The 26,492-nt window shown below is 44.6% G+C and overlaps 1 protein-coding gene across 1 annotated transcript in view; it reads right to left on the bottom strand.

Annotated features, from left to right (window-relative positions):
* The window catches only part of LMTK2 (lemur tyrosine kinase 2), a 78,881-nt gene extending 52,750 nt beyond the window's left edge, over window positions 1-26,131 (bottom strand). The window contains exons 1-3 of the mRNA XM_039226058.1: window positions 25,786-26,131; window positions 5,257-5,381; window positions 2,110-2,254 (exon numbers count right to left, since the gene is read on the bottom strand). Coding sequence (XP_039081989.1) covers window positions 2,110-2,254; window positions 5,257-5,381; window positions 25,786-25,873 — 358 coding nt within the window. The 5' untranslated portion in view covers window positions 25,874-26,131. The remainder of the gene's footprint in view (window positions 1-2,109; window positions 2,255-5,256; window positions 5,382-25,785) is intronic.
* Between the last annotated feature and the right edge of the window lie 361 nt (window positions 26,132-26,492).

Raw genomic sequence — 26,492 nt, 5'->3', positions numbered from 1 at the left:
TTTCTTTAATTAATAGTGATGTTCCATTTTTTATTGGCCATTTGAGTTTCTTTTCATAAATTTCTTTTATATCCTTGACCTATTTTTGCCTATTGAACTGTTAGTCTTATGTTTGTTTGTAACCTTAATATATATTAATACGTAACAAGGTTTTCTAGATTTTTTTTGTAGTTTACAAATATTTTTGCTACTTTTGTCAAATTTGTTTATGGTGTCTTTTATCATACAGAATATTCCATTTTATGAATAAAATTTGCCAATATTTTTCTTTATGGTTTCTAAATTTGGTGTCAAGCTTGGATAGGCCTCTTCTATCCCAAGATCACAGAAATATTCTGGAACTATTCTACGCAGAATAGTCTCTATGCAGAGAAATTAAAAATAATTTCTCCCTAGTAAGAAGGGATTTTGGGGTGCCTGGGCAGCTCAGTCAATTAAACGTTCAACTCTTCACTTCAGCTCAGGTCATGATGTCACGGTTTATGAGTTTGAGTCCCGCATCGGGCTCACGCTGATAGTGCAGAGCCTGCTTGGGATTCTCAGTCTCCATCTCTCTGCCCCTCCCCCATTTCCACGGTCTCGATCTCTCAAAATAAATAAATAAACTTAAAAAAAAAAAAAGGAATTTAGAATAGAGGGCTTCAGAAACGCAGAAAGGGGTACAAACATAATGAGAATGGCTGTCTAGGTCACTACACTGCGGGTCTCTGGTCCCTCCCCGCTATGTCTTGGACAGAAGTCATCAGGCCCTTCTCTGCCACGCCTTCTTGCTCACAATGAGGGGTCAACATCATAAGACTCGGGGGAAGCCAACCAGAACACCTCTGCGGAGGTTTCCGAGGAGAGAGACGCTCCTCTCTTCCGGGAGCAAGGCTCTGAACCCGAACTGGCAGCAGCCCCGCTCCGAGGTGAGGAGAGAAGCCAGTGTGCGGGATTTAAGCCAACACACAAAGAGTCCTCAGGAGTGAAGGATGGACGAAAGGTGTGATGGTGTCCAAGTTCCTGGCTCCAGTTGTCTCTAAGGTCTGCCTCATCCCTACCCTTCCCATCGCCTGGTTCCAAGCATCCAGAGAGTCCCCTTTCTATGTACACTGATCTGAGTCAGGATTCTATTACTTGAAATTGATTCACGGGCATTAAGACTCCAGGATGGAAAAGGCCCTAGAGAATTCTGTCAGGGCTTCCCTTAAGTATAAAGGAAAGCCTATTACCACGTAAGCAAAGACAGGAGAAAACCTTTCCATTTATAAATACACACATATCTTAGGTTACTTAGGTTATCCTCAGGATATCCCAATGTCAGACGCCTTTTAAATTTCACTATTTGGTCAAAGTAAGAGTATGATTATTTACAAAAATTAAAAGGTAAACACTACGTGTTAGTTTTTTAATGTTGCCAACACTGCCAATACTAAATTTACTTAACCTCACAAATGTTTTCTATGAAATGTACCACTATTCGTGTTTCGCCTGACTTCCCTTTCAGTCATGCATGCCTACAGCAGCCCGATCTACTACAGGCTGCACACGGCCCCACACCCGCACCACCGTGCATAGCACCACGAATGCAGGAACAGCACCTAACAGACAGAAGAGCCTTCTCCCAGGAGCTTCAGAAATCCCTGACTCTTGAATTGCTAGTATTTCTGTTTTACAACAAGAAGTCAATCAGCCTCTAACCAAACCTCTATGTTAGGATGAAAAGTCAATCCAATTAACATATCCAAATGTACCCCTCCTCCCCGAACACAGGACACCCCGGAAAGAGGCTAGCGTCCTACTCAGCCCGGCAGCCAGGCGAGCAGCATCAAGAGCTAGTAGAGAAGCCTCCCCAAGTGGAGGCCAGGAGCTCTGTGTGAGAGCTCCATGCAGTGACCAGAGGCGGCCAGTGTGTTCTCACAGCAGATCAAGGGCCCAGAAGGAAAAAGCTCAGCTCCTGCAGGCATGAGGGGCCCCACCACCATTCAGCTTCCCCAGGGAACAGAGAGAGAGGAGCGAGCAGACGAGACCGGCGACCCAGGTACTTCACCAGGTAGTTAGCATCAAGGCTCCCACTCTCACCGCTCTGAAGTGATCCATGGAAACATGAAGCCGGATGCAAGGCCTTACCTACAGAAGACTGGAGCCGTGACGGAGCTGGTAGTGAGATATTTGGTACTGAAAGTGTGAAAACTTCTGCTGGGGACTGAACTGAGGGAGTGTCTTCTGCTGGTGGTGTGAAATCGATCTCATCATCAAAATTATCTTCAAATTCCTAAAATAAAAGATGACCAGTGTTATATCGTCTATAAACCAGTTTGAGAGCAACGATTAAGAAGATATACGCTAACATCTGAGACGTGAACATTCATTCACTCATCTGAAACATGCTGCCTTGGTTTTTTTCCTACTTAAGTAAAAAGCATATGTAATTGTGCTCTCCAACACCAAACAGCAGAATAAATAAGGTTTAAAAATAAATTGTACATACTTTAAACTTTTTCAACTGATAGCTTGATGTTAAATGCAACATTTTCTAAAATGACCACAGAACTTCAAGTGGAAACACTCTTCTGGTTTGAAATTTTACTTTTAAGTTACTAGAGCTCACACTCTTCTTTTTTCTTTATTATTCATTTTCACATATCCCTTTGCATACTGAATCAAAACAGATCCATTTTATTTTAAAACTATATACACATTTCTAATGGCAATCTACAATGATTTCCATCAAAATAAAGACAGTTAAAGACTCAGAAAAGATATTTTTGAGGAAGTCCTATTTCTCTGCAAAGAGGAACGATGGGAGAGTTACTGAACTGGGCAAACCGCCAGGGCGTGACTGACGGCCGGTATGGCATTGTGCGGCATGTCAGTACCTTCAGCACACCAAGAATGACTGGTTTGCTGAAGACGGTGGCTTTAAAACCAAGGCTGCGCCCATACAGGGGTGAACATCTTTTCAGTGACTCCGTTCAGCAGAGAGCTGCCCTGACTCTTGCTATCATCATTCCAGTGAGCTCGGTCTACCCTGGTGTCCGTGTGAATTCAACATTCATCAGATGATGATAAAGGTCATTCATTCACTCAGATAATGAGTATCACCCCACTAAGCACCATAACAGAAGCTGAGAACAGATCCATGAGCAAGACAGTTGTCCTTTCCTCCAGAGAATAGCCTTTTCCTTTTCCTTTTTTAACCACCTGCCCCTGCTATCCCCACTAAGCCCCTAGAAGTTATACGGGTCAATTTCTCTGATATGACACGTATGTTCTCACATGCATGTGGGAGAACACTATTCCCACATATGTCACCTTTGCTGTCAAATGCATTAGGACATTACTGCTTTTTTTAAGGGGGGGAGGGCGTAGGAGCAACGAGGTGCTGAACTTCAATCTGTGAGGCACCTCTCAATGGAAGAGCTTTGCTCAGTTTCCTTTTGAACATTCCTAAAGCTTCTCTCGTTACAAAAAAGACATTTTATCCATCGCTCCTACTTAACACCAACGCCACCGGAAAGTCTGGCAGCAGCACAACACACCGTGAGGCAGTTGATGACCCTAAAGACTTGGGGAGGTAAACAGCATTATAATAAAAATGGGGCTGGTGAGAAGACAAGGCCGCTTTTCTAGTTAGGCCAGCTGCTGCCCAGGCAGGCATGTCCTTTATCAGGCTGTAGCCTCCTGCTCTGTAGTGGGCTCCCAAGGGCCGAAGGTCTGTAACACTGCAGCTCTAAATCTAAAGGTGTGGACACTCATCTTCAGTCACGGCTTACACAGCTGGAGGGGGTCCTCTACCCACTGTGGTCCCAGGGCCACCTGTACCAGAACTGCCTGGGGAAGCCTGGTAAAAACACTATTTCCCAGAACCTATGTCAGAATAAACTCCCTGGGTCAATGCTGAGACCCAGCTGGGTCAGAACAATCTAAGGCAAAAATGAGGCATTGTGACACATGAGAGAGACTGGATTTTAGTTTCAGCAACACTGATCAGACTTCATCCTTGTCCCCAAAAGGCAAGGCGTCTGTACATGGCAAGGCGTCTATACTCGGGAAGACTGACGGTCAAGGGACAGAGGTTCTCTGCCCACCACTGTGCCCCTGTGTGGATATGTATCAAGTTCCCACGGAATCGTCTGCAGTGACTCCAAGGCCTGGCCGCTGATGCTCTGAATAAGTTAAGCCCTACACGTTTGGGGTAGAATCTTCTAAGGAAAATGGCCTGCGCTAGTCTTTCCCTCCAGCCTTCCTGGTGTGTAATGTTAGCACTGAGCCAAATGGATACCACATCTCCTCCTCTCTGGGAGCTGCCATCAGACTCAAGGTAAAGAAAACACAGAAACAGGGGTGAGGCTCTAGAAATAAGGCTGATGTGTCCAAGGAAGGTTTTAGCTAGAAGACAGCTTTTTCCCTCCAGTTTGAACCAGTGGCCCTCAGGACCCCTGCAGACAGCTCGAGGACAACCAGCGGGGCTCCGCAGTAAGGGTCATTTTCTCTGTGTGCCTTCCTTTTGTTTCTCAAGTCTTCCTCTTTAACAAGTATTCACGGAGCCCAGATGTACACCAGCAGGCACGCGGTAAGTTCCAGAGCTGGACAGCCCAGCTGGTTTCTGGCAGATTCTACCCATGTGCAGCTATAACACCAGCCCTTCTATAGTGTCTCTCCTTCGCGTCCCCCCACACCACGATTTATAATTGGTAGGGCTCTTCTTTCTCCCCCTCAAAGAACCAGAGGGTTCAGGTAAAATGAAAGTTGTGGTTTCTCAAACACAAAACACACTGGGGGTCCCTTGGCCTCAATGATCCTAACAAGCACAAATTCACCAGCAAACAAAGTTTAGGGGGAGAAACCAGCCTGCTCTTCCTTACAGGCTATTATAGCAAGTAAATTCAATCATACCTTATTCCTCACTTAGGAAAATTAAACAGGCAAGTGGTTACTGTCAATGACGCTCTAAAGCAGGGTCAGCAAACTGCAGCTGGTGGACCAATTCCAAAACCGCTTATTTTTGTGGCTTTACTGGCACACGGCCACACCATTTGGTTTTATCTTTCGTATCTCTAGCAACACAGCGCTACAACGGCAAGCTGAGAGCTGAGGTGCCTTCACAGAGACCACACAGCCCACAGTATTACTATTTACGCTGGCAGGCTATATTCACTGTGTGGCCCTTACACACAGATCTGGCCGGCCTTGCTCCCACGGGACTGTGATATGCACTCTACTGATCAATATATCAGAGGATGGTTTTTAAACGTCCCCACCACCTGTGCTCACCTTGAAGTCTATTTCCGGGTCCTTACAGCAGGATACACAGTTTGCGATTAATACTATTAGTATCATTAAACTGCACACAGACAGGATCACAAAAGAGGAGGAAACTTCTGCCACAGGTGCCTCCCCTGGAAAGAGAAATAACTAGTATTAACAACATGGACGTTCCAAAGTCAACTTTAGTTTGCAAATCAATACATTTTCCTCCCAATATAAATGGGACCAAGAGTTATTTAAAAAATGCCTAGATGCTCAACATAAAGCAGATGATCGATCCAGGATAAGGAGTCAAGGTTTTTGTTTTTTTTTTTTTGAAGTGAATATGGAAACAAGCTGAGATCAGAGAGGAGTTGCAGAGCCCCCCACCCCACCCCCAGCACCGCCACACGCCCTTCACCCAGCTTCCACCAACATCACCAGCACAGTTATCAAAACGAAGACAGTAACACAGGGCCTTACTACTAACTGAACCTCCAGCTTCATTCATGTTTCACCGGTTCCGCCATATCCTTTTTCTTTTCCAGGCACCCACCCAGGCTACCTGTGCTACACTCACTCATCTCGTCCCCCACCCCCACCCCCCCATCGCCTCCAAGCTCTGACCTTCCTCAGTGGTCCCCTGTGTGTCATAACTTGGACACTATGGAAGAGCGTCGGTCAGCATTTTGTAGAATGTTCCTCAGTGAGGGACGCCTTATCCTTTCTGCCTAATGACTGGACTGACGTTACAGATACGTGGGAAGGATCTAGAATATCACAGGGCAAACTGCCTTCCTCGTCACATCACGTCAGGAGTACACAGCACTGGCACAACTTACTCTCAGTGACATGGACCCTCATCTCTTGGCCCAGGTGGTTTCTGCCAGGTGTCACCACTGAGAAGTTAACACTTTCCTCCTTTACATATGCCTTAAAAGTGGGTCGCAAAGTCCAGGGCACGCTCACAGAGAAGAGGATTTAAGCTGTACCCTTGAAGGGAGGAATACTATACAATCTACAGACAGGTTACAACTACTACAGTAATTAATATTTGGGAGACACTCTGACGGTGTGCAAGTATCCTGTGGCTCCCTAAAGTTTGACACACTTATTTTCACATCTGTCATTGCGTCTTACCTGCAGCAATTACCACCATGATGTTCTAATGGGTGATCTTCTATTGCCCTCATTCCTTCTACATTTATTACTTGGAATTCTTCCCTAAGGAAGATCTCTCTCTTCTCCCTCTGTTGTCTGTCTAGCCCTTTATTTAGTTACAGACTCAGAGATACTTATTTTATATCCTTTGGATTACAATCCATCATTAACATTATTTTGTAGCTCAAATCATTCCAGCTTTGGCCCCTGGCAGCTTTTTCAAGTCGACTACTGGGTCCTCTGGACATGACCCATCTTTCTTTTCTCCAACACTTCCTCATGAAAGCTCCAGGCTTTTCTTCTATTATCCCTGCTGTCCAGCTTTAGAGTCAGCCACTTCTCCAAGGACCCTTGGTCACAGTAAGAGCTTTCTACTTGAGCAGAGGTCTGCAAACTACACCATGAGGCCTGTGTTTTGCATGGGAGCAGGGGCAGGGAGAGAGGACTCCAGCTTAGAATGACTTTTACATCTTTTTTTAACAAAAGTTTTTTGGGGCACCTGGGTGGCTCAGTCGGCTAAGCATCTGACTTCGGCTCAGGTCATGATCACGTGGTTCATGGGTTGGAGCCTCACGTCAGGTTCTGTGCTGACAGCTCAGAGCCTGGAGCCTGTCTTCAGATTCTGTGTCTCCCTCTGTCTCTGCCCCTCCCCTACTCACGTTCTGTTTCTCTCAAAAATGAATAAAAGATTAAAAAAATTTTTCTTTATTTATTTTTGAGAGAAAGAGACAGAATGAGCAGGGGAGGATCAGAGACAGAGGGAGACACAGAATCTGAAGAAGGCTCCAGGCTCTGAGTTGTCAGCACAGAGCCCATCGTGGGGCTCGAACTCAAGAACCGTTGAGATTGTGACCTGAGCTGAAGTCAGATGCTCAACCAAATGAGCCACCCAGGCGCCCCTAGAATGAATTTTACATCTTTAAAAGACTGTTTTTCAAAACAAAACAAAATGCAACTTTACTTCCAGCCAAGAATTATCAGGAAAACATCTTATTCAACCAGAGCTACTTTGAAGCTCTTCTTTGTTAGGGCAAATTATTAAGTTTCACCCCACAGTGTTTGAGTAAGAAGTAAACTACCCCGCCCCCGCCCACTTTTTTGAGCTTTAACTGACATACAACATGTAAGTTCAATGTCCCAGTGCACCAAGGGGAAAGCACGGACACGAGTTAAGGAACAGTGTCACCATTTTTCTGAGGTGAACCTGCAGCACCTGAAGAACACAAACACTGGCCCAAACTCCCATGTGAGCAAAACAGGCTCTTGAATATAAAATGACCTCAGCGAAGAGCAGAGGAGTCTGAAATCAACTGTCACAGAACTAAACCACTTTCCAGTAACAAGAAGTCCCTCTGTGAAGGGACAAGGCTGAAACCCGTGTTATTCCACATGGGGCTCAGGCTGGCTGACGCCTTGCTCAAGTCTGCACTTAAAAATAACACGAGTTAGGGGCGCCTGGGTGGCTTAGTCGGTTAAGCGTCCGACTTTCGCTTAGGTCATGATCTCGCGGTTCGTGGGTTCGAGCCCCGCGTCGGGCTCTGTGCTGGCTGCCAGCTCAGAGCCTGGAGCCTGTTTCAGTCTGTGACTCCCTCTCTCTCTGACCCTCCCCTGCTCACGCTGTCTCTCTCTCTCCTAGAAATAAATAAAAACATTAAAAAAAAAAAATTACACCACAATATGATCTATGTTAACAAATTAAAATTTAAAAAAAAAAAAAATAACACGAGTTAACCAATCTGTTCAGGTTCTGCAAGTTCTAAACCAATGAAAATCTGAAAGAGAGGAAAATCCATACTTCAGACACAGAAAGTAACTTGGCGATTCCTCTCAAAGTCCACTGTCTCGGAGAGCAAGACCTCCCTAACCAGACACCTGCATGCATGCGGACAGCTAAGTGCAGGAGACGCCCCCGAGAGCCAACTCTCTGTGAATGGAGACCCAGAAGGAGGGCACTTCCTCTCTCCTTGCAGCTACCTGTCCTCTCATCCTGCGGGGCCCCCACTTCCCACTGGTATTTACTCTTACAACTTTGCTGCACTCCCCGGACATATAATAACAAATATGACTCCTGAGGCGTATGCAGCAAAGCACTTTCATATACACTATATTTTATTGATTTTTTAAGATGCAGTTTTTGTCCAACCACATCTTAACATGCCTAGATGCCAGGGGCATTGTGCACACGAAAGAAAGCTGGTTTACACTGGCATTTCTTCTTTCTTAATGGCATAAAAATAAGGATGTGTCATAATCCATCGTATCTGAGATTCGATAAAATACAATATTCCATTCAATCGTCACACCATCTCTGAGGGAATTCGACCAGCTCCACATCACACATGAGGATAAAGATAAGCCCAAAACACAAAGTGGGAGAGCGGCAGGGCCAGACTCTGGGTTCAGGGGTGGTGAGAATAAGTCCCCCTCGCTTGCCTGGCTACCACATCATTTTGCCTCAAGGGGGTTACCTTTTAATTCTTAAAAACAGCTTAACCTAAGTACTCTGAACCAAAGTCCATCATTGCTGATCAAAAGTTCATACTTCTGAGGCTCTCCTCCAAACTCCACAAGCGGGTAAATTACTTTTCCCCTCTTTTTTCACCCGTAATCGTTTATAATCACATACCATCTATTTATTGTAATATTTGATCAGAACTGCCTGAAGGCCAACTCAAGTTATCTAATTCACAAAACTGTCTTCTGTGAGTCATCAGGTAGGCATGAAAAGTCAGACTCCTGCTAAAAATAACTAGTTACAAGGAGTTTTGCCCTACCTCGATAACGTACTTATTTCTGTTAAGACACTGCAGGGGTGTCTGCTCTCCTATACTCTGGGTTTCTTCCATTCATGTGAGGTCTACTCAACCTCCGTGTCCACCAGAGCCACGGAAAAGCCTCTACAAATTACTGCCGAATGTTTACAGCTGTACCACTTTTAACAGTATTTATTAAATTTTTCTTTTGATCAGTCCAAAGCATTGTGCTTTAAAAAACAAAAACAAAAAACCCTCTATATACCAGTGAAGGAAACACTTCTTAAAATGAAGAAATCAAACCAATCCGTGATAGGCTGGAAGGTGAGATGGGTTTGCACAAACCACCGAGAGGAAGTAAATTCTAGACATGAGGAACTGCAACTAAAATCCCCAAGCCCCAGTGGTTCAAACTACAAACAGAGCCCCCAGAAGTTTCCCCATTGCAACTACTGTATTAGGAAACTATGAAGAAAGACGGCTTTCCTTCAATAGTCTCAGCCTGCAGCGTTCAGAAATGCATAAAGCAAACTGATATCCTACTACAGCAAATCGACAAACACAGGAGTGTCCCCACTTTCAGGCTGCTTTCCCGATTACAAACCAAGAACAAGGATAATTAGAGGTTTGGAGTAGTTAGTATGCTTCCCCAAGACACTGATTAAAAAATAATTGGCATCTCTAAAGCACATTCTGCGAGTTTTCCTTGTACAGTTTTTAGACCATTTTTATAGATATCTAGCACTTGATTTAATAAGCAGAAAACCTGAGAAACTCTAAGAAGTGGGTACACATTATCTGTTTTATAGACAGGTAATTTGGAGAATGCAATTTCTCGGCAATGACTCAGAGTTAAGTCAGGAGGACTACCTGATTATTAATTCAACCATTACAAATCCCTGCCAAGAACCTCGATCAGAACTTGAACACACATGTAATTAACCAAAGAGTTACTTGTGAATCCATTTTTGGATTAAAAAATGTTTAAGGTCCACAGATAAAAACAAATGACATTTGCAAATCCATTAGGCACTGAAAATGCAGATATTCTGATTTTGTTATTCCTTCTTCAGTCACTAGCTGACACACCTTTACAGAGACATTTCCTCCTGTTTACTGTTTGGTTATCCAGTGGCAAATTCAAACCCTCTAATCCTAGGACTGGTTCCTTTGGCCACCACTCCCTGTCCTGAGGCTATTTAGGGGCCCTAACCAAGAGTCACTTCATTTGCACGTATTCAGGTGTCTTTGAAAGGGGCTTATTATTAATAAGAGATGCTTCTATCACCTCATCACTCGGCAAATTCCAAGATTTTAGGAGTTCTGTGCCAGGGAAGGGGACAAAACCCAAACATACATCTCCTATTCTGTCACGGATACGTAATATACCTTAGAACCAGGATCAGGAGACTACGATCTGTAGATGAAATCCTGCCCACTGTTGGTCTGGCCCCCAATGTAAGAATGGTGTTTACATTTTTAAATAGTTGTTTAAAGGGGCGCCTGGGTGGCTTAGTCGGTTAGGCGTCCGACTTTCGCTTGGGTCATGATCTCGCGGTTCGTGGGTTCGAGCCCCGCGTCGGGCTCTGTGCTGGCTGCCAGCTCAGAGCCTGGAGCCTGTTTCAGTCTGTGACTCCCTCTCTCTCTGACCCTCCCCTGCTCACGCTGTCTCTCTATCTCTCTCCTAGAAATAAATAAAACATTTAAAAAAAAATAAAGTTTAAAAAAAAAATAAATAGTTGTTTAAATAATAATAATAATATTTCATGAATGTGACATTTTAGATCAATAACTAAATGCAAAAAGAGACAACAAGACATTATATGCCGCCTGATGGGAAAATACTCCACCACCTACTAACTAGCACCACCAAAAGCAAACTACAATAATAACAAAATACCAGCCTTTATCTGACCAATCCTCTAAATCTAAATAGCAATTTATAGGAAATAAAGAAAATCATGGAACATATACACAATGCCACCACAAGAATATAATCAGCGAAGAAGAGGCTAAGAGAAACACTAAGGAGGAAGAGCTGCACTGTGAGAGATGAAGAAAAGACTGAGAGAGATTTTTTTTTTTTAATGTTTATGTTTGAGAAAGAGAGAGACTGAGCATGAGCAGGGGAGGGGCAGAGAGAGAGGGAGACACAGAATCTGAAGTAGGCTCCAGGCTCTGAGCTGTCAGCACAGAGCCCAACGGGGAGCTTGAACTCATGAAGATCATGACCTGAGCTGAAGTTGGATGCTTAACCGACAGAACAACCCAGGCGCCCTGAGACTGAAAGAGATTTGAAAAGACATACCAACTAACTGCAATGTATTGGTGTCATCTGAATCACGATTCACACTCAAAAAAATCATGACATTTGAGACAACTGGAAATCGAAACACTGGTAATTGACCATATTAAGGAAGTATGACTCATTTCTCCAAGGAGTGATAATGATAATGTGATTATGTTTTTAAAAGTAGTCCTTACGTTTCACAGATAGTGACCTAGTTAAAGATGTCCAGAACTTGTTTCAGAACAGTGTGAGGGGAGTGAAAGTGATGGGCATGAAAAAGACAGCCAGGCACTGACAGAGCTTGAGTGAAAGCCCTGGAGAAGTCAGTATAGCAGTGTCTGTCTAGTCTTGCACAGATTCGTATTATTAAATAATTTCTTCACATCTACTTAAATATGAGGTTTACATGGGGGGAAAGTAGACATAACACCTTATGATCTATACCACTGCCTGCTCTAGGCACATATGAATTTGGGCAGGAGAGGCAGGGATACTATTCAAAACCCACTCTGTGATGCATGTTTAAATGAAAACAAGAAAAAAAAAACAACCCAGCAGCTCAGAACAGTGTGTATGCAATGGTACCCCTGGGCAATGGTGGTCGCCAACAGGGAAAGAAAGCGGCTGGCTGGGGGACCAGGAGGCACGGTTACATCCTTGAATTTTGTAGGGGACCCTCCCACAGTCTTCAGCCTGCCATCCAAACTCCTTAACAGGCCCCAGGATCGCTCACTGTCCACTAGCGTTTGCCCTCCACACTGGGCTCTCCTCACCACCCCCAACTCTCTCCCGCATCTAGTTTCACCTGCCATGTCCTTCCAGGCAGGCCCTCTGCCCCTCTGGAGTCTGCAAGTGTACATCCCACCCCCGAACAGGAAGCTCCTGCACTGACCGCATCCCTCCACTGGTTCATCCTCACCACTCAGATCTCAACCTGGAAACCGCCCCAGGCCCCCCAGGTTAGAGTACCCCCAGCACCCTGTGCTGCCCGCCATAGGCTTTATCACACTGTATTTTAAATGGCCAAACGCCCTCCCCACAAGACTGCAGGCTAAACGGGGTCAGTGACCAGGACCGTACACTTGAGCAATGACTCCAGGGCCCAGGACAGAGCCTGGCATTTGGTCAGAATGGGGGGAGCACTGGGGTCAGAAAGGTGGCAACTAAGCGGCTCAAGAAAGGGAGGGAAGTAAGACAGAGAGAGAGAAACCTGCAATTCATCTCCTGGTTACCAGAAGAAACTCGTGTTTTCAGAGTGCGAGTGTTACCTTCAACAGTTTCCAGTTCTTATTCTGTCAAAGATTTTCTCCCACTACCAATCACACTGTAACAGACACTGTATCGGGGTGGTTCTGACCCTTCCCACCATGAATAGTTTACCACTTAGTCCCCAGGTCACAGAGAACTCCCACATGTTTTCTTTACCCATGTTGCAGACTCATGTTTAGTAGTTTAACTATTAAGTTTTCTCTAAAGAATAAGTTTTCTCAAAAAGTGGATTTCTCCCAACTTCTGTTCTCCTGCGATGACGAGTACTTATTCCCATCTGTGTCCTCCACAAGCTGTCTGAGCAGAGCCACTCAGCCTGTGAGGGAGAAATTCAAAGGTGCCCTCTCCTCCACAGAAGCCCTGGAAGTTGTCCAGCACATGAGCAGGGCTCCACGACCACACTGGTGAGAAGAGGAAGAGGAAAGAAAAAAAAAAAAGAATCATAACAGATGCCTTCTAAGATGTGACCCTATATCTGCTTCGGTCTGAACACTGTATGAATGCACTCAGGCCACCATAACAGGACACCACACATCCGGTGGTTTAAACAGAAATCCATGGTCTCACAGGTCTGGAGGCTGCATGTCCAAGATCAAGTGTGGCAGGGTTGGTCTTTTTTGAGGCCTTTCTCCTTGGCCTGCAGACGACATGTGCCTTCACGTGGTCTTTTTGCTATCTGAGCATCCTTGGTATCTCTGTGTTCAAATTTCCTCTTCAATAAGGACACCAGTCATACTGAGTTAGCAACTAACGAGCTAACGGCCTCATTTTAACACATGCACTTCTTTAAAGACTTTACCACCAAATACCATCACCTTCTCAGGGACTGGGGGGGTGGGTTGAACTGGGACTCAATTTGGCCCATAACGCTAGGGAAACCACCCGCACTGGGAGGGGACCCATCGTGGGCAGCACCTGGGACAGCACATACTGCCTTCTCTCTGGGTCCCAGGACTGGAGAAGCAAGCATCAGATGTGTATGTCACTCTGCTGTTTTCTCTTTTCTCTACCCTCTGGCCTCTGAAAATCCACATGACAGATTTATGTGGCTACTTAACAATTAAAAACGCTGGCCACCAGGCTGACTAGACAAAGGGAGCTCACTCAGTACAACTCAGAGAAGCATCTTCCAAACTGATCCTGACACAAAGTCTACTTCTAAATACATAGTTTGGGCTTTTTTTTTTCTTTTCCATTTTTCTGTGTTTTTTCTTTTTAAATTTTTAAATGTGTTTATTTATTTCTGAGAGAGAGAGACAGCGTGAGTAGGGGAGGGTCAGAGAGAGAGGGAGACACAGAATCTGAAACAGGCTCCAGACTCTGAGTTAGCTGTCAGCACAGAGCCCGAAGCGGGGCTCGAATCCACTAACCATGAGATCGTAACCTGAGCCGAAGTCGGATGCTTAACCGACTGAGCCACCCAGGCGCCCCTCTTTTCCTTTTTTCTGTAACGGTAGGACCAATAACTGGACCTTTTCCAATACCCTGAGGAGTAACTTCACATCATGGAGACCTAGGAAAATGAATCATCATCATACTACTTGGGGGAAAAAATTCAGACAATCATCGCAGATCATGTATTTCTACTTAACACCTAGAAATTACAAACCATTTCTATTGTAAAGCTTTCCTGTGCACAGAATCTTGAGTCAGGAAGTGTTTTCCTTGCCTCTTAGTATAATACTACATCTATTTATAATAACATTAAATAATCTAGAACCTCCCTACTGTATTCTAATATTAGAAAGAGAAAACGAGGCATCGCGCTAAATACACACTACCACACAGAACAGTAACAGTGCACTGATCTAGCTGATGAATCAGAGATTCCACACAGACCCCTAAGTCAGAATATCAACAGCCTAGAAAAAGAGACCGTGCTATGTGCTAATCACAGACAGGGAAGTGTTCTTTTTGTTCGAAGATGAGTTTCAAGGTCAGCCAACCCAACTATTCTCTCATACTTGCAGAAAGGTTACATAATTTGGATGCTGACTGGAATACCTGTGAACGTGATCATTTTATATGAAGGTGCTGTTTCTCTTGGCCTATTCCATCCGACTGTTACCAAAGCTTCATTTCACTCCAATTTTAAAAACACTAACTAGGATGGAGATTACCACAGAAGAGCTAATCTAACATGGCAACAGTTCGACAGTTCAGCCAAAGGAATGTCAGGCTTACCAGACTCTGTCAGACTACTGTGGTCCTACCGGCGGAGAGAAGAGGGGGCGGGTATGGCAGGGATGGTATTTTACGAACTAGAATCTTAATTAAGTTGATGGCATAGTTAGGTCGTGGAGTAACCCACAGTGCTCAGAGGTTTGTAACGACCCTGAATCAGGATCTTCCTGTAGTCCGGGAAGCCAGCTCAGGAACAAGCAGCATCTGGTCCCAGAAGCAGAAAGTCATAGCCATCTTCCCAGGGCTCTTTCCCCCATAAACGGTCACTTCAGTGTACCACTAATATCTAGGGGACTGAGCATTGTGTCTTTTCATACGACATCCCATTGTAATCTGTAGACATGCACAGGTAGTCAATGGCAGTACTGGATTCACAATACTTAGCCAATACAATTTCTGTACAACAGGACCTGAAGGATGGGAGAGAGGACCTAAATGTGTGCTCCCCACTTCCCAGGTAAGGCAGACCCTAAATGCCCTAGAAAAACATGTCTATCTTCTTCTTTAGGTTTTCTTATAAGACTCTGATAGAGAGTCTATGGTCTCAGAAACTTTCTAGCTTCCTAAGGCCCAAATGAAATTCTTGCTAATATAATTGAAATGTACTCTTAATCTTAGGTAATGTGTCTGTCTGCCTTCCTTCCTTCCTTCCTATGTATGTATATATGTATTTAGAGATCACAAGCAGGGGAGGAGGCAGAGAGAAAGGGAGTTTAAATACACTTAAAAATGTTTTTAAGCCAGAAATACTTTTATCACCTTTGATTAAACAGCACAACTTCATTTCATAGGTGGAAACTAAATGGTTATTCTTAAATTTTTTTTTTAAAAGTTAAATATGAATGTGGATTTTGAGCCTCATTATATAGAAGTCAGAACTTCGGTTTCCAAATTTTCAATAAGGAATTATCGTTAGTAGTTCAAGAATCGACTATGTGACAACTATGTTTAAATTTCATCTCTGCACTTTCAGACAGTGAGTAGAAAGAGAAATGACTGGAAACAGTCTCTGTGTGTGCACCAAACAAATCAGTGTCATGAGGGTACAAGGCAGAGCACCTGGTGAACAGGAGGATCTGGCTGTCAGGGTCCCTCATCAGGATCAGGTCTGCCACTGAGTGGCTGCCAGGACAGAACTCGCTACACTGAGCTGCTCTGAGCCTCAGTGCCTTCACCTGTACAGTGGCATGTCGGCTTTAAAATTCTCTACACAAGGATTTATAATTCTAAAATTTTATGAGTCTCCCAAGTGCCTGTATGGTTAATACCGGAAATCAGATCTTTTATGAAAGTTAACTGAGTTTTTCTTAAAGAAAATGAAGTTAAATCACAGATTTCTGGACTGTCCCCAGGCAGCAGGCTTCTGGCGGAGCCTTCCCAAGGGACTATTTTGGTAAGTTTGTTATTTTTCAGTGCCTCACTAGCAATCAGTGTCCTGGTGTTGCATTTTAATAATAGTCTGAAGTCAGAGTCAAGCGGGGCTCTGCGCTGTGACTGAAAGGCTGCATCCTTGGAAGGTAACGGTTGTTGCTGACAGAGAACCATCCTACACAGGCCCACTGCCAGGTGGAACCAGGAAGAGGAATTTTTTTTCCTTGTGAAAAGAACACAGGCTGAATTTATTGGGGGGGGGGGCGGGATTGGGGAAGAAACTGCAACATGAAAAATACTTTAAACTTAGTGGCTAATCTGAGAGGCAACCAATAGACCACAAAACTGGTTTTGCAATAAAAAGCTGAAACTACAAAATTTTACAATTGCTCACTAGTTAAAGTACCCATTGTAAATGTGCAAAACGACTGCACAACTCATCCTCCTCCACCTTCTAAGTCCAAGATGCCTGAGAGATTTACTTCCTATAATTAAAGGTTGCAATGTTATCAGGTCAAACCCAAATCTCCCATGCACTAGAACAAACAAGAGAAAAAGCTGTTTTCCGGATGGACTTTGAACATGGGCCTCAAGATGGAAAAAACCAAGAGCTTTTGAAAAATTAAATAATAGTGTTTTCACTATGGGACGAGAGCAGCTTCCTCTCAAGAATCACTATAGTAGGGGCATTTGGGTGGCTCAGTCGGTTAAGCATCTGGCTCTTGACTTCAGCTCATGTCATGATCTCACAGTTCATGATATCGAGCCACACATCGGGCCCCGTGCTGAGCATAGAGCCTGCTTGGGATTCTCTCTCTCCCTCTGCCCCCACCCTGCTTTCTCTAAGAATAAATAAACTTTAAAAAATAAAATCACTATGGTAGATGTTTGTAACCAAATTCTTTTCTTCCATCCAAGGCATACACGTGTTAACAAAAACAGTAGTTCTGAATTATCTGTACTAGTATGTGAGCCTAGGATGCTCTTAATCAAACAGCACTGATTATACAATCATTACAATGTAGCAATCTCAGAGACTAAACAGTGTACTTTCTTTAACTCATCATGAGACTATTCTGTACATGCCAATACATCCACAGCAAATACACAAAAATATATCAAGGGCTAAAAAAAAGTACTTGTAGGAAGATATGAAATAGGCTACAAATCCCAGGCTAGTCTAAAATAAACCAGCTTGGAAAAATAAACTTTCTGAACGCAAGATGTTAATAACATATTATCCTGGAAAGAAACAGCCCTGCGAGTTACGGACTAGGTCAGGAATCCGAGACTCTCACACTGCCGGGTGCACGCCTCACCTGGGGAACCAGGAAAGTCCCTGAGTTACACCTGCTCTCGCTCAGTTTCCTTGCTAACCTGAGCTGCGGCGGGCAGGGCCCTGGGCAGCCCAAGGCTGGCACATTTACACCATGAGGCTCTCAGCTCACAACACTGGCATCTGACTGTCAGGCCTCCAGCTCACGGTTTTTACTGATTATTTATACAGGATACTTATAAAATGTGAAGAGGCTATTATTTATACTGACTTCCAGAGAGGACTGAAATTTAAAAAAAAAAAAAAAAAAAAAAGAAAGCCATTTAGAGCTGTGACTGTTCTGCCGTGTTTAAATTCCTTTGTGCTTATTGCACACCTACTTCTCACAGGAAGTCTCTTCAGAATTTAGATGTTGACGTTAATTTTTAAAGTTTAAATTGTTCCTACTTCCTTCTCACTAGTTACCCAAGCCAAAAGATTTCCATTAAATAAGTGATTGGCTCAGGGGGTTGAGCATCCAGCTCTCGATTTTGGCTCAGTGATCTTGAGGTTCGCAGGTCTGAGCCCTGCGTCAGGCTCTGTGTTGACAGCGCAGAGCCTATTTGGGATCCGCCCCCCCATCGGCCCCTCCCCTGTTAGCGTGGAGAATTGAAGAAAAAGGAACTTCCAAGTGGAGAAAGCTGACAGCAGGTGATCACAGTCAGGTGATCAAGTGACCAGTCACACTGAAAGCATGGACCCTTGATGGCACGTGATTAGAATGGCACTTTATCTCTGTGGTCTTCCTCCCAAAACATTTGACCCCAGTCTAACCAATGAGAAACACATCAAACTCCTCAGGAACTGTCAGGATCACTGTAACAGGGGAACATACCAAAGAAGCCTGAGGAGACATGACCTATAAGTGGAATCTGGTATCCCGAACAGCAAGAGGACATTAGGGGACACTACAGAAACATGAATAAAGTATGCACTTCAGTTAACACTAATGAGTTACTAGTACTGGCTCCTTAGCTGTGACAAGTACACCACGCTGACGTTAACAGGAGGGAAAACTCTGGATATGCAGGAACTCTCTGTACTGTCTTTGCAACTTTTCTTTAAATCTAAAATTGTTCTGGGGCGCCTGGGTGGCTCAGTCAGTTGAGCATCCAACTTCAGCTGAGATCATGATTTCACAGCTCGGGAGTTCAAGCCCCACATCAGGCTCGCTGCTGTCGGCCCAGAGCCCCCTTCGGATCCTTTGCCCCCCCCCCCCGCCCCCATTCACACTCTCTCTCTCAAAAATAAATAAAAATCATTAAAAAATATATTTAAAAAATAAAATCATTCTAAAAGAGAAGGTTTATTATTAAAACTAAGGCCACTATAAATGGCCTTGTTCCAGGCAGGGGGCCGTGGGCTGTGGCTGGATGAAAAGCAAAGTGTGCGGGAGCGTGAGGGGCTCTAGGCTGACACGCTCTCCCTCCAGCTCACGTACCCTCTGGAGTACTGGTCTGCGAACTCCATTCCCCAGCATCGTCTTCACCATCCCCACCCACAACCTGTGAGTGTCCAGAGCCCGTGAGAGGCCACGCAAACACTACAATCACCGAGGACCCAGGACGCAGTCCTGGTAAAGAGACGGAGACTTAAAGAAACAAGTGGTAGTTGCTAAGTGCCAATGGGAGACTGGGACAGCCAATCCAAACCTTTTCTGATCACAGGGCCCTTCAGTAAACTTCCTTCACACTCGTTCCACTTCACGTACGTGGACTCACCAACCATAAAACGTGTGTTACTGTACCAATATATTCTGTGCCTCAAAAAGTCACAGAAGTCAAAAATTTTAAAGGATGAAATGAAAATAAAGACTGCCGTCCCAAAGTTTCCATCCCAAACCCCATGGACCATTGAGTCCCACAAGTAAACACTTCCAGTGGGAGTTCACTGGTGGAAGAAACCTCAAGAAGGTCTTAGTAGGGAACTGGGGCTGCAAAGGGGTGAAGAGAACTAAAAGACGACAGCACATAGAGGCGCTGGGAAGAGCCAGACAGCCGTGGAACATACACGGCAAACGGGGAGACGGGGACTTGCAGAGTCATCTGCAAACCAAAGCAGACAAACTTAGCTCTCAAAGTGCCATGAAAGCTGGAGCGTGAGGACAGGGACGCAGACGCCCTACTGCGGAAATGCAAGTGCAGTGACCAAACTGGGGTCAGATGCCAGAGGCCAGGGGCAACTCTAGCCACACCACAGCACAGGGTTTCAGCATCCCCCAAATCAATGGTAATTTAAGCCTTTTCCAAACACGTATTACACAGTAAAATGCAAAATCCGCCAAATTGTCAAAAACAAAAGGTGCGTCACTACCACGCCCCAGGTGGGTGAAAGTGTGCAAAGTCACCCTTTTGCGGGGTGGAGGGTACGGCAGCAGAGCACTGGCCTGGACCAAGACAGGCCCAGGAATGAGTACTCCCCAAGTGTAGCATTTGGCATCAACAATTCTAATTTTTCCCATTTGAATCACAATAAAGTAAAACGAAATTTGGAATCTCTGCCTTGTACTAACCTTTGGGGGAAAAAGCACCTTTTTTTTTAAACTGAGGTTATTTTTCTGATAGGCCTGTTCTTTGTGGCAAATAACTGTAATGCCAAAGGCATGGTTCCAAATTAGTCACTTGCTAACAATTTAAAAATACTTCACTCCAATATTTTTCTCCGACACACTGATTTTACCATAATTCCTCAGCTTTCTCTTACAGCCTCTTCATATGAAGATTTACAGAAAAGTTGAGAAGCTAATCTAAAAAAGACCCTAGATGTGGCAATCTGTGTTAGGCCAGAAATGTTTGTACGGCTTTTCCTCTAATATTTCTTTCCTCGTCCCTGAGTAATAAACATTTTAAGGGGCACCTGGCTGGCTCAGCTGGGGGAGTGTGCGTGTAGCTCTTGGTCTCAGGGTCATGGGTTTGAGCCCCACGTTAGGTGTAGATTCTTTTAATAAACTTAAAAAAAAACAAAATAACCTTTTTAAGAAGAATAAAGCACAACTAGAAGACTACAAAAATGTGGGGCACCTGGGAGGCTCAGTCAGGTAAGCACCTGACTTCAGCTTGGATCATGATCTCATGGTTCACGAGTTCAAGCCCTCAAATCGTGCTAACTGTGCAGAGCCTGCTTGGGATTCTCTCTCTTTCTCAAAATAAATAAGCTTTTAAAAAAAAAAAAGCATACAAAAATACATGATTTTAAAAGACAGAGAGGAAGCAACTCAGTCACAATCATCTCTCCAAGTGACATTTTCTTTTTTTTTTTTTTAATGTTTTTTATTTATTTGTAGGAGAGAGAGAGAGAGACAGCGTGAGCAGAGGAGGGTCAGAGAGAGAGGGAGTCACAGATTGAAACAGGCTCCAGGCTCTGAGCTGGCAGTCAGCACAGAGCCCGACGCGGGGCTCAAACCCACAAACTGCGAGATCATGACCTAAGCGAAAGTCGGACGCTTAACCGACTAAGCCACCCAGGCGCCCCTCCAAGTGACATTTTCTACGGGAATGCCTCAGCCTGTCGTGGTTCTACCACAGCCCGGCTTAACGGGCTGTCTTCAGGGAGGCTTCGTAGGGGGTACATATTTTGTTTGGGATCAACTAAACTTACATTGCCTGCAGTTCCTTCAAATACATTAAAACCAGAAACCGTTCACATGTAAGAGCTTTAATAATCTTGACGGTTAAAAACGGGTTTATTACATAAAAGTGGGCTAATCCAGATCATTTTAAATAAGGCAGATTTCTCTGTAAAGGATCTCTTCCTCACCCACCACACAGCAAGTTATTTTCAGTAACAAAGGTTTTTAAATTCAGTAAATTCTAGGCATGCCATAAGCAGCTACTGCTCTGAGTTTCTTCTTTGAACCGTACCACTCACCATGAGTCTATTCCACGGTAACCCATCAATTTTACAAGGAAACTTGAAGCAGTGAAGAAGCCTGACATAGTTGACATGGCATACCACCAGACACGACCTCACCCTCCAAACCCTTCAGGTAAATATCATCCCTTTTTTTATTTAAAAATGTTTAATGTTTATCTATTTATTTAGAGACAGGGACGAATAGGGAGAGAGGGATAAAGAATCCCAAGTAGGCTCTGGACAGTGCAGAGCCCAACACAGGGTTCAATCTCACAAACCATGAGACCATGATCTGAGCCAAAATCAAGAGTTGGATGCTTAACCAATTGAGCCACCCAGGCACCCCTTAATTTTATTTTAGAGAGAGAACACATGCATGAGCTCAGGAAAGGGGCAGAGGGAAATGGAAAGAGAGACAGAGAGAGAAAAAATCTCAAGCAGGCCCCATGCTCAGTGTGGAGCCTGATGCAGGGCTCAGTCCCGTGACTCTGGGATCGATCATGACCTGAGCCAAAACCAAGAGATGGATGCTCAACCAACTGAGCCACCCAGGTGCCCCTCATCATCCTTGTTTTGAGTGGAGTTCTGAGAAGCTTGGAGAGGTCAAGTAGCTGGCTCCAGGTCTCAATGCTATTGAAGCGGCAAAGGAAGGCCTCCCACCTAGACTAACTCCAAAGTCCAAGTTCTGTCCACAACTCCCGCTCCTCCTGTGGCTGGTTCACGAGTTACACTCTCAATTGGACCGAAAGGTTGGACTCTTCTTACATGTCCATCTACAAGGACTTTTTTGAGGACTCACTTGTTTGCTTCAGAGCCCTGGCCACCCCTTACATTTCCTTTGTGTTACAAATCTTTTTTATTACATGCATAGCTGTTATCTAACTGACACAGCAGGCCCAAGGACTCTCTAAATTTCAAGAGAACTGCATGAACAGTCAGCACATTGATATCAGCAAAACTGTAGGGATTTGATAACTTCAATGCTCATCAGCTACAAAATTGTTGGACAGACTTCCTATTACTGTGCAAATGAGCATATTTAGTTACCCCCAAAATACCAACAACTGAGAGCAACTACAACACTCCCAACCTAAATGAAATCTTGAGCCTCACAGCTATAAATCCTGAGATAATCAGCATGGAAAGCCTGTTGACAATAATTTTTATTTCTCAGATGCCATTGAAATAAACACAAAAATTCACACTTTTAGAAAGCAGTTCCTTTACTGCAGAATCTTTCTCAAGATCCGAGGCTGTTTGTTTAATCTAAAACGAGAGCCCCGGTTTCACAAGCGGCTGTTTAATAAGTAGCTGAGTCCCACCGGCTTCACAGACTTCCGCGAGCTCCTTTATCTGGAACTGCTAAAAGCTTCCTCTGTACTCTGTGACCTAATATGCCACAGAACAATAGAAGTGGGTTTCCTTGTCTTACCACTATCCTAATATTAATAACAAACGGTGGACTGGGAGGAATGCCTTCCCAAATACAAATATGCCATCTCTTTCTATGATGTGAAGCCCGAGAATCCCACAAAAGATACATAAATGTTTTCTAAGAATGACCTCATAACTAGGATTGGAAAAAATACTTTAACTGTAACCTTAGTCTGGTAACTTCGGTGTGTGTGTGTGGAAACAGTGGACTTTCTCCCTTTATGTAAGCCTTCTAGTGAGGACCAACAAGATCTCAGTCTACACAGCCAGCAAGGGACCCTGCAGAAATACACATTCCCAGGAAAAGGCCCCAAAGAGGGCATGAGCGACTCCCAGAGCAGTAAAGAAGGGAGCAAAATAAAGTTCAAGTAAGAAATGCTTTCTTGTACGCCTGAAAGTAATAGAACACTGTATGTTAACTAACTGGAATTACAATTAAAACTTAAAAAAATGAAAAGAAATGCCTTCTTGCCTGATAGGCAGAGGCAATCCACATATTTACAAAGTTTAATTATGACTGAATGGGTAAATAACCTCTTCAATTTCCGAAACCTAGATATGAATTTTGGCTGAATTTTAGTTAAGTGCCTCATTTCTTTCCCCATGCAAATGGGCTGGCAAAGGAAAACATTCAAGTATTTTTTCTAACCTATTTTTGAGAAGCCATGCTTTCTCCAAGGCACTATTTAAGCAGTTTGGAATTTAAGTGGAAAGAATAAAGCCAAAGAGACAAAAGACCCTATGCAATGGGTCTATCCTGAACTTGAAAATGGCCAGCCCTGTGTGGAGTACAGTCCACACATAATCAGAAGCCTGAGGGTTACAATCCTTTCAACATTTAACTGCTCTTTACGTCGCATGTATGTTCAAGAGGGGTTCCTCTTTCTTTACCAGTGAGCTCACTTATCAGGATTAGCTCAAAGGTTTATTTATTCTTCTTGGTCTAATACATCTTCATCAAGAATCCATCTCCATTGCCAGGATTAATAATCTCTTTGGGATGGAAATACAAGGCCACAAATCTACATGTGATTATGCATCTCTTCCACAGAATTTAACCCTTGGCACCTGTCACTTATACACCACCTGTCTAACTGTATACCTTCTGAGCAGCAGAATATGAAGGGAAAATGTGCAAAAGCTGCTATAAATCACCATGTATTTCTTTATACTTTATTCATGTCAAAATTTGGTATTTCTATTTATGGGTTAATTTTCTTGACCGTTTTGTTTTATAGCGCTCCCCAAACACCTCCAATTTTATGCTCTGTACCTCCGTAAGAATGGAGGTGACAGTGAAAGAATGGAATAAAAATCATGTCAAGAGGTTTACAGGGAGACACAGTCCCATAGGGTCCCATAAAGAATATGGTTTTCAAAATATATAAAATTTTAAGTGCTTAATTTAAAGAAACTTCTAGAATCCCTTTCACATACTCTTTACCCGCTCTCCTACTCTAGTGCTAATTTCCCATTTCATCATCAGTTTCTTTCAATATCAACATCAACATTTTTCCATATTGTCTTTTACAACTTTGTCACTTTCTGTGACTCAACACCTGGCCTGCATACACTCCTCATTACATTCACTTTTCTTATCTGATCAGAAAACAGAATTCACCTAACAAATATTTGATCTAAGGCAGTGGCAAAAATTTAGCGATACATTACACGGCACAATGATAGCAGTTAATACCCAACTAAAGGGCACTCAATGACAGAACCTGTTGTATGTAGCTCTGGGAACAATTATTTTTAACTTGCATGGTGGATGTGTTGGTCTTTACTGGGGAAGGTAACTTCCACGTTGTGTACCCAGTTAACATCATTTTAAAATAACTCTTAACCTCAAGAGTATTCTGAAACACTTACTAGACCTAAAGTAGGGAAATGGAAAAATCACACAACAGGGGGAATTTAAGACACGGGTTTCAGATGTGGCTCCGCCTACAATTTAGCTGTGTCACCTTGGGTAGGTCATTTGACCGCCAGGGCCTCAGTATCTTCAACTGGGAAACAAAGATATCAGGCTAAATTTTCTTTAAGGTCTCTTCCAATTCCAAAATTTCATGAATCTATGAAATTTCAGTCTCTCCTTATTTCAAAAATAGATAAGCACTAGATCGTAACCCAGATTTTTTTTTTCTTTAAAAGAAGAATGACCCAACTTGAGACCCTTTATCTGGGAAAATAAGCAACCGAAAAGGATGTCAAGAAAATGGGGAGAAAAAAAAGAAAGAAAATCACACACTGACGTAGCTAAAATAGAAACTTCAATCACTCTTGGACCATTCCGTCAATAGTTACTCAAAGACTGCTACTCTAATCACTGGCTTCCTAAAATAGAAATATTTAGAGTGTTTCCTTCTCATTCCTTGAGATTCAATCCGAATAAAAAGCACAGTGTCTAAAATCAATTTACAACTTCAGAACAAGTTGCAGGGAGCGAAGGAAACTCTGCACAGTTCACCAAGTCATTTGCATTTAAGCAGGATTAGGACTAAGAAGCGGTTCTTATTATAAGATGTGAGAAACGCACAGAAGGCAGGTGACATCTGAAGGGGAAGCAGAACTGCCAGAAAGGGATGTAGGTTGAGGACCTTCGGGCAACAGGTTCAGAGCAGGTACCGCAGCCTACGCCGGGAGGGGTCGATCGCTGCCACCCGGCTCGCCGCCCTCATCGGGCCCAACCGCATCGCCTCGCCCCCGCTTCGGCCCTGGAGAGGCTGTCCGCTCCCCCGCCCCACGCCCCTGCGGCAGAAACCTCCCTAATCGCCCGCTTCCCCGGGCCTCTCGCCCCGGCAGGCCCTGCAATTCCTCGGCGCCGACGCCGGACCGGGCCCGCCGCCTCCTCCCCTGCCACCGCCGTCGCAGCGGCCCCGCAGCCTGGGTTCCCGCAGCCGCGTCCCCGCAGCGGGCCCGCTCACCTGCACCTGTTTGCGGAAGTGGCGCGGCCCCGGCACTGCCGGCGGCCAGGAGTAGCAGCAGTAGGAGCAACGCGGGCGGCCCCGGCATCTCGCCCACTGCACGGCCCCGGGGGCCGGCTCTCGGGTCTCCTTCCGTCGGTCCGTCCGTCAGTCGGTTCTGCCTGCCTCAGCGGCACCCGCGCCAGCTGCTCCTGAGCACACGTCAGCCCGGCTCCTAGTCCGCACCCGCCGCCCCGGCCACAGAAACACCATCCTTCCTGCCCGCCCGTCTGTGCCGCCGCCGCCGCCTCTCAACAGCAGCAACGGCAGCAGCCCTGCGGAGCTGCGGGCCAGGGCAGCCGCGCTCCTGCCGCCATGATGGGCTGCGTCATGTGACGTAGGGCGGGGGCGGGACGCCGTTACAAACAGCCCAACCAGCCAATCGTCCCTTCCACACCGGCCCAGAGGCCCCGCCCACTGCCCTGAAAGAGGGAGGGTGGCCACGGGTGCGCCCCCTGCAGACCGAGGAGTGCGTGGGCAGCAGGTAATGCGGACAATTACTTTAAATTTTAAAATACAGGGAAGTATAAAGAAGACACTAATAAACATTCAGAATCCATCAGAATTTTTTCAGGATTTTAAAACGAGCAAAAATAGGCCTGTTTTGTCTTCAGCCTTTTTACTTGGCATAGCCGTTTTGGGCCCTTCTTCTCTCCTTAGGTTGACCT

The sequence above is a fragment of the Hyaena hyaena genome, unplaced genomic scaffold, assembly GCF_003009895.1.
Source record: "Hyaena hyaena isolate Hyena2069 unplaced genomic scaffold, ASM300989v1 scaffold_20, whole genome shotgun sequence".
NCBI lineage: Eukaryota > Metazoa > Chordata > Mammalia > Carnivora > Hyaenidae > Hyaena > Hyaena hyaena.
This window is presented reverse-complemented; position numbering and strand designations above follow the sequence as displayed.